This window comes from Jatropha curcas, chromosome 3 (assembly GCF_041381405.1).
Source record: "Jatropha curcas cultivar XTBG-Jc1 chromosome 3, XTBG_Jcur_1.0, whole genome shotgun sequence".
In the NCBI taxonomy this organism is placed as follows: Eukaryota; Viridiplantae; Streptophyta; class Magnoliopsida; order Malpighiales; family Euphorbiaceae; genus Jatropha; species Jatropha curcas.
In genome coordinates this window covers 6,586,444-6,597,289 of record NC_143153.1, presented here as the reverse complement: position 1 = coordinate 6,597,289, position 10,846 = coordinate 6,586,444, and the positions used below count along the sequence as shown (strand labels likewise).

Here is a 10,846-nt window from a genome sequence, read left to right as displayed (position 1 = left end):
TTCAAATTGGCAATTTGTTTTTCTTTTTCATTAATGAATTAATTTATAACTTATATCACTTTAATTTAGTAAGAAATTTATATCTCCCTTATAATAAATAGATAAACTTTTGATTATTAAATATTTTTAATTTTCTTAATATTTTTTGTATTATATTCTAAATATGTTTGGCTTGAAAGAAAATGGTGTTTATAAAGCACTATTTTTTATTTTTTATTTTCTTTTTCTTAATAACAAAATTTTTAAATTTTTTATTTTTTTTGTTACTAAATTTATTTGTAACTACTATCAATTTAATTTAGTAAGAGATTTATATCTCCTTGCTTGATGATTAAGTATTTTTAATTTTTTTAATATTTTTTCTACTATATTTTAAATCTATTTGATTTGAAAGAAAATAATATTTATAAAACTGGAAAAAAACTAGAACTATATATTTCTGTTTTGAATTACTTTTAGGGTTTCAAGAATTTGTGTGTATATATATATATTCATTTCTGTAATGCACTGGGCAAGTAGGACAATCACTATAGCCAAAATAATTACCATTATCAATTTAGATCATCTGCTCAGTTCTTTTCTTTACCAAATAGTAAAAAATAATTTATTATTATTTTTCATTATAATTGTATATAGATATTGATTTAGAGTTGAGGGTAGAACATTGAAGATTGAATAATAATTTAATTTTCTTTTTGGACACTTATTAAGATTTTAAAAATTTATATTTATAAATTAGATAATGAAAGATTAGGTCTAAGGATTGGGTTGAAGGTCACTTCATAATAAACAAATAGAATTAAGTACATAAAAAATAACATTAGAAGTAACTTGTATGGCAAAGTCCAATATAAATTCAGCAATTATATTTATTTTAATCTAAATAAATATTTATGCTTTAATATGATATAAATAAAAAAAGCAATTAAAAAAAAGTACAAATACATAACGAGCATAATCAACTTACAAATCACGTTATAAAAAAAACTAGTAATAATTAAAAGAGAAGATTGTGAAAATAAAAAATAAAAAAAAATTAAAATACTATATAGCAAAATGAATTTATTCAATTTTAACATTACCACTGCGGCGTTACCTTTTTAAGAAAAAAAAAAAGTAAAAGAAAAAGACACAGATACCACTCGTGTGCCAAATTGAGTTGCTGCCGCTGTGCAGTGTGCAACTCTTTCATTCTCTAACTCAGTAGCAGCAACATTACACTACTTGAAGCGCTGAACTGAAACGATAAAAAAAAAACCATGGCAATTTCTTCTACTTTCCGTAGATTATCATCTTCTTCTCGCTCTCGATTCACTCGCTACTTATCTTCCTCTTCTCCTTCTCATACATTCGGTCCTCCTCCCCCGATCACTCCCCGCAGAGTTGTCGTCACCGGTAACACAAATCTCTATTTACTCTTTCTCCATTTATCTATACAAGTGACACCGTTTGTATAACTGGAGCAGCTCTTTTCAGGTTTAGGCATGGTAACTCCACTTGGTTGTGGAGTGGAAACCACATGGACGCGGTTGATAGAGGGCAAATGTGGAATAAGAGCTATAACGCCTGATGATCTCAGAATGAATACGTTCGATAGAGAAACTCAGTTGTATACATTTGATCAATTAACCTCTAAAGTTGCTGCAATTGTGCCATGTGGAACTGGCTCTGGTGAATTCAATGAGGAATTGTGGCTTCAATCTAAGGTTTGATTACTTTTTCATTTCTAGTGAGTTGGGTATATGAAATAATGGCTTAATTCAGTAGCATTTTTGTACTGTTATTGTTTGTGTTTATTAGGAGCATCGGTCGATTTCAAGGTTTATTGGGTACGCATTATGTGCTGCTGATGAAGCTCTAAAGGATGCAAACTGGGTACCTACTGAACAGGAACAGAAGGAAAGAACGGTAATTGGTTGTTATTTGTGGAGTATGTAATAGCACGTTTAATTAAATTTTTTGATGATGAATATATTTTCTTTAACATGAAGAATACCAGGGTGTCTCTATTGGTGGGGGAATTGGAAGTATCACTGATATATTGGATGCTTCACAAATGATTTGTGAGAAGGTAACCTTATTATTCTCCTTTAACATGTCAAAGGAATTAAAACAACCTTTTAGTTATTGTTTTATCATCATTGCTTATTACCACCATGTAATTCGTTACAATTGTCATTATCTCCTTGCGTATTTTCTGTCTGTATTTTGTAATGAGCTTTGTGCTGATGGAAACACTTAATCTAATATCTAGGCTCTTTCATTGCAGAGACTTCGTCGGCTTAGTCCATTTTTTATCCCACGAATATTGATCAACATGGCATCTGGCCATGTGAGTATGAAATATGGATTCCAGGTGTGTATATAATTCCTGTACTTCATTCCTTGACGCAGATGACATCCAATGAACTTGTGCAAATATCTTGGTTAAGCCTTGTTAACTTTTTCATAATAAAATTTATCGGATGGTGCTTCATCTCTTAGAAGGTAGTTGACCTTTTGGCAGATTATTCATGAAAATAAAGCTAGAGCTACTATGTGTAGATGAGCACACTATGCTGGTCTATTTTCCAGTTTAGGCAGTGATGGTTGGATTGATAAATATTAAAGAAAGATGTTATGATGCTGTAAATCTCGTTTGCCTTTGTAACCTTCTAGTTCACGTATTTCACCATTCAGTTTTATGATTTTCGACCACCTGTAGCAAATAGTCCTTTATATTAACAAAGTACATGTTACAACATAGTCTAGCCTTTCATTTGGATATAGGGACCAAACCATGCGGCTGTTACTGCCTGTGCTACTGGAGCACATTCCATTGGTGATGCTGCTAGGATGATTCAGTTTGGAGATTCAGATGTTATGTTGGCCGGAGGCACAGAGTCCAGTATAGATGCTTTATCAATTGCAGGATTTTGCAGGTTATTATTTTATAAGCTTATCTGCAATATTGGAAAGCAAACTGATTATTTAGAGTTGTATCGCAACGCAACGCAACGCAATTTCTTTTTCACTTGTGAAAACTTGGTGAACATACAATGTGTTTATATGTGTGTATCTAGTATCTCTTATTGAGTTATTGGACGTTCGTGGATTGAAAATTATGAATACTAATTTCTTCAGCTGAGTGATCTTATTTGGTTTCTTCTGATGTGAAAATATTAATGCAATTGAGAACTCAAAGTTCATTTCTGGTAGTTTCTCAACAGCAATTAGCTATTATGCAATATTTATGACCTTTTCCCGCCAAAATGCTTAATTTGTAGAATTTCTTGATGCTGACATTTTTATAATGGCGAAAATCAAAGATGTGGTCTGAATTCTAACTTGAGCCGCTGTTGTCATTGCCTGCACTTCAGCATTATGAGATTCTGAAACTTGAATGCCAGTTATATTTTATATATCTAGATTACTAGCTCCCATACACTAAAAATGAACCTTATAGTGAAACTCTAAAAATTTTGGACTTGCAAGAAGTGATTACTTATACAAATACGTTGTAGAACCAGACCAGGTCCACATGTTCTATCTCAGGACACTGCTTTGTAACTAAGTGGTGCTTTAGGATTCAAATTTTATCTTGAAAGGAGGCAACTAGAAGGACAAAGAGTTTGGAAATGTTAGGATCATTTCAGTATACATGCATGAGAAGGATCGCATAGTGTGAATAAATTTATGCTACTATTGCAATACACAGAGGAAATGTGGCTGTAAACTCAGTTTCTGAGTACATTGATTTTCACTCGATAACATCCTCTTGATGGGTTCGGGAATACCGTGGATGAAAATCTTGAAGAATGAAACTATCTCTGGATATCCTTTCTCAGGATGCTGCTTTGGGAATTGGCAGGACCTTTTCTAGGTGGTACTTCAGGAAAATACTGTATTCACAGTAGAAAGCAACTTGAACTGCCAAATTTTTGGAATGAGCATTCTATTGGGCTCCTTTCATTGTACATCTCTGATGGTATTGTATGGTGATAATAGTTTTTCTTTTTTTCCTTCCATCTCCTAGGGAATGCAGTCTAATACTCGGGCCAGTAGAGTACATTGATTTGTCAATTAATGATGTCTTCTTGATATAGTTATACTCGGCTTCCTTTCTAGTGGCATTGGGCTTCATTGCACTTGCTAATTTGCTTAAACTGATAGCCATTTCATGTTCAATTCCAGGTCAAGGGCTTTGACTACAAAGTATAATTCTATGCCAATAGAAGCTTCCCGACCTTTTGATTGTGATAGAGATGGCTTTGTGTAAGCACATGTTTTTGCATTAATTTTCATGTCTGTCATCTGTGTTTTTTCCTTTTACCATCTAATTTACGTTCTGAACTCAGGATTGGTGAAGGTTCTGGTGTTCTTGTATTAGAAGTAAGTTGATATATCTTTGTTCAAACTTCATATTACATTTCTGGCGCCACTGCTAGGTTGATTTTTTTTTTTTTTTTTTTTTTTTTTTTTTTTTTTTTTTTTTGGGCTTTTATCTTATCAAGGAACTTGAGCATGCTAGAGAACGAGGAGCCAAAATTTATGCAGAGGTTCGCGGCTATGGGATGTCAGGTTGTTTGTTAGAAAAAAAACCATAAAATTCTACTGTTATCTTTTGGTTAATTGTTTCATTTCAAAGACACTACTGTTGTCTAGGTGATGCGTATCACATTACTCAACCACATACTGATGGAAGAGGAGCTGTTTTGGCCATGACGCGTGCCCTAAAACAGGTAAGGAAATTAATAAGAGTGTCAGTGGCATGTCCTAGGTTGATTGTTGAAATGTGGTGCGCAATGTTGAAGAGTTTTTTGTTTGTTAATTGCAAGCTTTACGTCTGAGAATGAAAGGTGAGATGCCCATTGTTCATATTGTTAAACCAGCTTTTCCACTTGCAAATGTTGACAGCATATCAATTAACAACTTCTTTCTAATAGTATTCATATTCTGATATCATCATTCGGATGGATCTAGCGGTTTATTTTAACATCTTTTCTTCGTAAATTGCAGTCTGGTCTTCATCCCAATCAAGTGGATTATGTAAATGCTCATGCTACATCTACACCTTTGGGTACACGCTTGTTGGCCCTTCACATGTTGCTTTCTTTCAATTTAGAAGTTTATATATTGAGAATGTCATTACATGTTGAAACTTTACATGTTGAAACTTATCTATGTGCTGTCCTTGTCACCCAATTATCTCATCCAGGTGATGCTATAGAAGCCAGTGCCATGAAGACCATATTCTCTGAACATGCAATATCAGGTGCTCTGAAATTGTCTTCCACAAAGGTAATTTTAGGGTTATGACACGTAGTTTATGAGGAATGACATTGTAGTGTTCTTTCCAACAATTAAAGAATGATCTAATTTCCTTCACTCTATATTCTCTGTAGCCAATTGATGGTTCCTGATGGTGGCTCTAGTTAGTAGGTATCTAGTTATTCTATAAATTACAGTGGTCTCAAGGAAAAAGGGAAAACATATTTCGTACTTTATGGTGACCTGTAGCCTAATCAGCAATAATTTTTTGTCAAATTTTATGTAATGAAAAGGATGTTCTTATTTCTTCTGAATATGTACTGTGCTCATGTTGATTTTGGAGAGCAAATAGGAATGTGGTAATTTTGTTTTGTTATCATGATAAAATTCAGGGTGCAATTGGCCATCTCCTTGGAGCAGCTGGTGCTGTTGAAGCAATTTTCTCAGTTTTAGCCATATACCATGTAAGAAATTTCATATACTTGCTTCTTGATTGACTAGGATAAAACAAAACAATACCAGAGTAGGAGTTATTGATTGATTGATTTCCTGCTCGACTTTGAAACCAAAGCTATTTTATGTGCTGGTGCACACATTTGCACACATATGTTTCGCTTATGTGCTTGTTTCCCATGTTTCAGGGCATTGCGCCATTGACTCTTAACCTCAGAAATCCAGATCCCATATTCAAAGACAAGTTTATGCCGCTGAATGCTTCGAAGGAGATGCCAATAAGAGCAGCATTGTCAAATTCTTTTGGCTTTGGAGGAACAAATGCATCTCTATTGCTCACATCTGTCATGTAGAAGATCTGATTGGATACGTGAAGTTGATCTGGAACATTGACATGAAAGTTATGGGTATGTTTCTCCATGCTATTAACATCTGCAGTTTCTGGAGCCATCGAAATGACAAGATGATCACCGTGCCAAGATTGTACATGAAAAACACTCTCTGTATACATGTTATAAAAATGGATAACATTCCATAAAATTTTGAGACACAGAATCTGGCAGAACTGATTAAGCAATTAGTCGGATAGCGGCCCAGGGCATCTATCAGAATATCATGGGGACTTGTTTCTGGTGCACCATTAATGCTCGGGGAGTCTGTGAATGAGCAGAGTCATGGATCCTGTTTGCATTTTAACTGTAGACACTGAAATTTCAGCTAATAAAATCAAATGGCCAGTTAAACTAATTAGTCAATTCTTTTATTTGTTTAAAAAAATAAAATTGATTGCTCTGTTAAAAAATGGACTCAGTGGATTTTATCTCAGATAGATCTTCTATCAGGTGATGTTTCTTAGCCTTCATTGTTTGGGATTACTTGTTGGTTCATTTGGAAGTACCGTAATGCTTGGGTTTTTGGTGGTGATGGTAGGACAGCTTCTACCATTGTTATGGTTGCTTCTCGGTTTTCGTAAAGATTAATTCTGATGGTGCTCTTCCTAGAGAAATTCTTAGCTGACGAGGTAGACCGAGTCTACGTAAGAATTTCACATGTTTGTAGTGGTAACGCATTTGGTGGAAGCTTGGTTTGAAATCTGCTATTTTTGCTGGATTGCAATAATATGGAGCAATGCCTTTGTTGTGATCTGATCCAAACTAAATTAATTTGAGAACAAAGAGTACCATTTGCCAATGTGACTGTACATAGGCTGGTCTTTTGAAGTATAATTTGCTTCTGCTATTTTACTGCCAAAAATTAGGGTTTCCCCCATCCCACAGATACATGGTTTGCTTTGATCAATGTATTTCCATCTCATGCTGTTGAGTTAGGGCAGATCAAATACTTTACAAAGATTGATTACATTTTCCTACAATTTCCTGAACTGTGGATTCTTCAGTACATTGATTTGAAGCCTTCTGTTAGAGGGACAACTTTTGCTGAAACCTTGGATTGCAACTTTGAAACAGCTTGATGAATATCCTGCGATTAACAAAGAAACCAAATGAGGCAACCAAGAGGATCAAAACGGCATGATCTGAAATATTCTTACTCAACAGGAAATTTTTGCGTGAATCAATTAAATTTAATTTGGCAGCAGAACATGATTTCAAGTATCAACTCTTTCTCCATAAAGCCTAACATTACGTATCAAACTGAGGCAAGTCGCCTTGAGACAAACCTTGGATTCTATCCGGTGAGCAAGGACTATTAATTTCAATCTTCTCTCTTTTTTTTTTTTTGTACGCGTTTATTTCGTAGGGGACAGCTTGGAGAATTTAAATTATGAAACAACTATCCCTAATTCATAGTTAAGCATCCAAATGGACCAATTTTGCTAGATTTTCCTTGTAAAAACCCAAAATCTTTTGTACAGATAAGAAAACCCCAAAGCATCACTTATTTCGAGCTTATTTAGAGAAAAGCAAAGTATCCTAGTAGATACTAATTTGAAGATAATGAAGGCATATTTATAGATACAAAAAACTCAACTCAATTTAACACTCACCTCTATGTTATAGCGAGAAGAAAAATGAGTTAACAATACAGCTTTATTCCGAATCCATTCAGCATTTTTTATAATCTGCAGATTTGACAGAACATTACTTCAGAATTGCAAAATATTTTGATGAATTAGTTTGTAAGGTCAGCCTCAAAACTGTTAAAAATAGTATAAATTGTTAGGGAGAATTAACACTTCTTATACCTCAAACAAATGAGTATGGCCATGTTTTTGTGCATGTTGAATGCTAAAATCTTCATCCAGGAAAGTTGCCTGCAAAAGTGCTTCAGCGTCAAATTTAAAACTTCCATAGATTCTTCACACAAAAGATTACCATTAAAGTTATTAAGAATGAGGAGAAAAGAAAAAACAATACTGAAATATAAGGTATCACATCTAAAACCAGATCACAGTAAGAAAAGGAGACATTTTTCTTGTGACGTTCAAATGTTTCTCAAATCAGGTGCAAGACAGTCCTAGAATCAATCCATCCAGATCCAATTACACTCTTACAATCTTATATGTAAATCGCCTATAATCTAAGAATTTGAAGCAAGTTAATTTTTTTTTTTTTTTCAATTAAAAAAAGAAAGGATTTTGGAATAATTATTGGAAAATAAATTTTTCAAAAAGGAAATCAACTAGACCATGTTCAAAAGATCCTATCGTAATTCTACAAATTGCTTAGCTCCCTGCACCACGCCCTCAAAAAACAATCACATGGAGGGGGATCTCATTAATTATTACCTCAGTTATGAGAATCTTGGCTCTCAATGCATCTGAATTACGGGGATCAAGCATGTACTCTGCAGTGGTATCACCAGTAAAGGCCACCTCTGGGGACAAAATTATATCTGTAATCTAAAGGGAAAATACAAAGCTGAATAAATATCTAGAACCCGAAAGCTTAATCAAGACCCTGTTGGAGAGATAACAAACCTCAACACCTGACTTCTTCAATTTCTCAATCTGTTTCCCCTTGAGATGAATATATTTTTTCTTCAACTTCTTTCTAACAGAATAAATGACATAACCCTGGAAAAAAAATGAGGCAAAATATAATATCTTAGTCTAATCTAAAATGGGGAAATCCTTTACAAAGAGATACATTAGTTACATTTATGTATGAAAAACTGAGATCAGATGACATAATAAAGGGTTTCATGGCAGTGCCAAAATTTCAGAATGGTTTTGTTGAACACTGTAATGGAATATGAATCATGTCTTGCAGCCAATAGCACCTTAACAGATGCAATATGGAGTAATATAAAAAAGCTATTGTGCCAAACCCTTGTTGGATTAACATCTTCCTTTCTTCCTAAAAGATGTCTCTCCAGAAATTGGGATATATATTAATGGTCTAAGTACCAAAAGTAACTAAATAGCACCTTTGAAGAAACAAGAAAATCTCATAAAAAACACACCTGGCTAGGTATAACATGCTGGGTTCTAAATGGTCGAACCACAATATCATTCCGCAATTCATACGTTTCATCTGAATTTGAACATGTGAAGTTATTAAAGCATAAACAATAATAGAAATTAAACACAACAACAAAAATTTTTCCTAACAAGGCAATAACTGCCATACCTACACCCAATGCAACCAAATCAAGATTCAATTCCACTTGCCCCATGGCTCTATGAATGTCCATAAGCTTCTCAACATCCTCTTTGATACAAGGGGGCACAAATATGGTTGGAGGCTTTAAATTATACAAACCACGACTTGCCACATACATTGGCAACCCACCCTGAGTAGATTCAATATAAAAACAAGTTCAGTCGTGCATAACATTTCAAGCCAAATATATATTGTAAACACTTCTAACGTTAACTAATCTTTAAACCAAAAACACAACATAATACGATACAAATAGTCTGAACTATAAAATTCAAAGCTAAAAAAAAAGTACAAGAAGATAATAGTTTAACAATAACTAGTCTTCAAACTGAAAACCATTAATTGGGTAAGGAAGCAGAAATCTCACAATGTGATCAAGGTGGGCATGAGTGATGAACACAAAGTTCTGATTAATAGCTCTCGAGGGACATCTGCCAATATCAAAAGCACACTTAAACTCTGGTATGATTAAACAGGTCTCTTGGCCTCCAATGGAGAGACCCTCTATAGAATAACCTTCCAAGTCGACTCCTTTACGGGTTACAGCGGCACGGGCCTTTCTGAACTCCTCTTCTTCCTCGATTATACGGCCAATTGCTGACAAATGGCTAGAAGATTTTACGGAAGAGTTTATGGGTTTTTTGACATGGGTTTGGAGAGGAAATTGATGTTGGGTAGTGGTTATTGTCGGTTTATGGGAAATGGGGTGGTTGAATGGGAAAATTGAGGGGATTTTGGACGGTGAAATGGGAAAAGAAGTTTGCATTTTTTGGATGGTGGTGATGAGGGGAGAGAGGATTGCATTAAAATTTACGAGAGGGTTTTAGAGAGGTTTTCCTTTACATTTGAATATTGTATCTGAACAGCCGCATTGCAAGGCAGCAAGGATATTTTAGGCGATAACATTAACAAACCCAGTTTCTTGGAGATAGAACGGAGCGTTTTACTGCAAGGTAGATATATATATATATATATTTTTTCCTTTCTTTCTCTGTGTTTTTTTTGGAGGATCAGTCAGCCCCGTACAAACAGCTTGTGTTTTCAATCAACATTATAAATTTATTTAAAAATATTAATTTTTAAGATTATATAACAATATGTAGAAATTAAAATTATAGAATTTCATACTTTATTAATTTATTTTTGGATATGTGAAAAAAAACATAAAAATGATAACTTCTTATAATTGCCAATGATTGATGGCAAATAATGGTGTCTAGTGATTGACTGTGATTAGCAATGATTGATAATTATCAATTGACTAATATATATTTACAGGGCTATAATAAGTTTATCCTAAATTTCTAAATATTTTTCTTTTTTTGAAAGAAAATTATTTTTCTTTTAAATAATTTACTTTTCCTTTTGCTCAAGAAAATATATCTTTTTCACACCTCCGAATTATTAAAAAATTCAAAAAAAATATTTTCTTGATAATTTATTTTTCAAAAACAACAGGACTCTGAATTGTCTAATTGATCACTAAAGATTAATTAGATAAATCATGTTTGTTTGGTCAT

The 10,846-nt window shown here is 33.7% G+C and overlaps 2 protein-coding genes across 3 annotated transcripts; one reads left to right on the top strand and one right to left on the bottom strand.

The window, feature by feature from the left end:
• The first annotated feature begins 1,134 nt into the window (after positions 1 to 1,134).
• LOC105640881 (Beta-ketoacyl synthase) lies at positions 1,135 to 6,450 on the top strand. Of its 2 annotated transcripts, XM_012225282.4 has the most exons (14): positions 1,137 to 1,395; positions 1,477 to 1,706; positions 1,801 to 1,908; positions 2,000 to 2,071; positions 2,270 to 2,356; positions 2,770 to 2,921; positions 4,174 to 4,254; positions 4,338 to 4,371; positions 4,494 to 4,560; positions 4,645 to 4,721; positions 4,999 to 5,059; positions 5,198 to 5,280; positions 5,643 to 5,714; positions 5,892 to 6,450. In XM_012225282.4, the coding sequence occupies exons 1-14, from the start codon at positions 1,260 to 1,262 to the stop codon at positions 6,054 to 6,056; spliced, it is 1,425 nt and encodes a 474-aa protein (XP_012080672.1). In that variant the 5' UTR covers positions 1,137 to 1,259; the 3' UTR covers positions 6,057 to 6,450. The 2 variants fall into 2 exon arrangements, 1 of the variants encoding a protein (XP_012080672.1); XR_005177702.2 differs by lacking the exons at positions 5,643 to 5,714; positions 5,892 to 6,450 and having other exon boundaries at positions 1,135 to 1,395; positions 4,645 to 4,838; positions 5,198 to 5,275.
• Positions 6,451 to 6,916: 466 nt separating this feature from the next.
• Positions 6,917 to 10,266, bottom strand: CPZ (Metallo-hydrolase/oxidoreductase superfamily protein). Its single transcript, XM_012225283.4, has 8 exons — positions 9,694 to 10,266; positions 9,294 to 9,456; positions 9,127 to 9,197; positions 8,642 to 8,737; positions 8,450 to 8,563; positions 7,907 to 7,975; positions 7,709 to 7,783; positions 6,917 to 7,182 (listed from the first exon to the last, which is right to left on the bottom strand). Exons 1-8 carry the CDS (start codon positions 10,090 to 10,092, stop codon positions 7,096 to 7,098), a joined length of 1,074 nt encoding a protein of 357 aa, XP_012080673.1. The 5' UTR covers positions 10,093 to 10,266; the 3' UTR covers positions 6,917 to 7,095.
• Between the last annotated feature and the right edge of the window lie 580 nt (positions 10,267 to 10,846).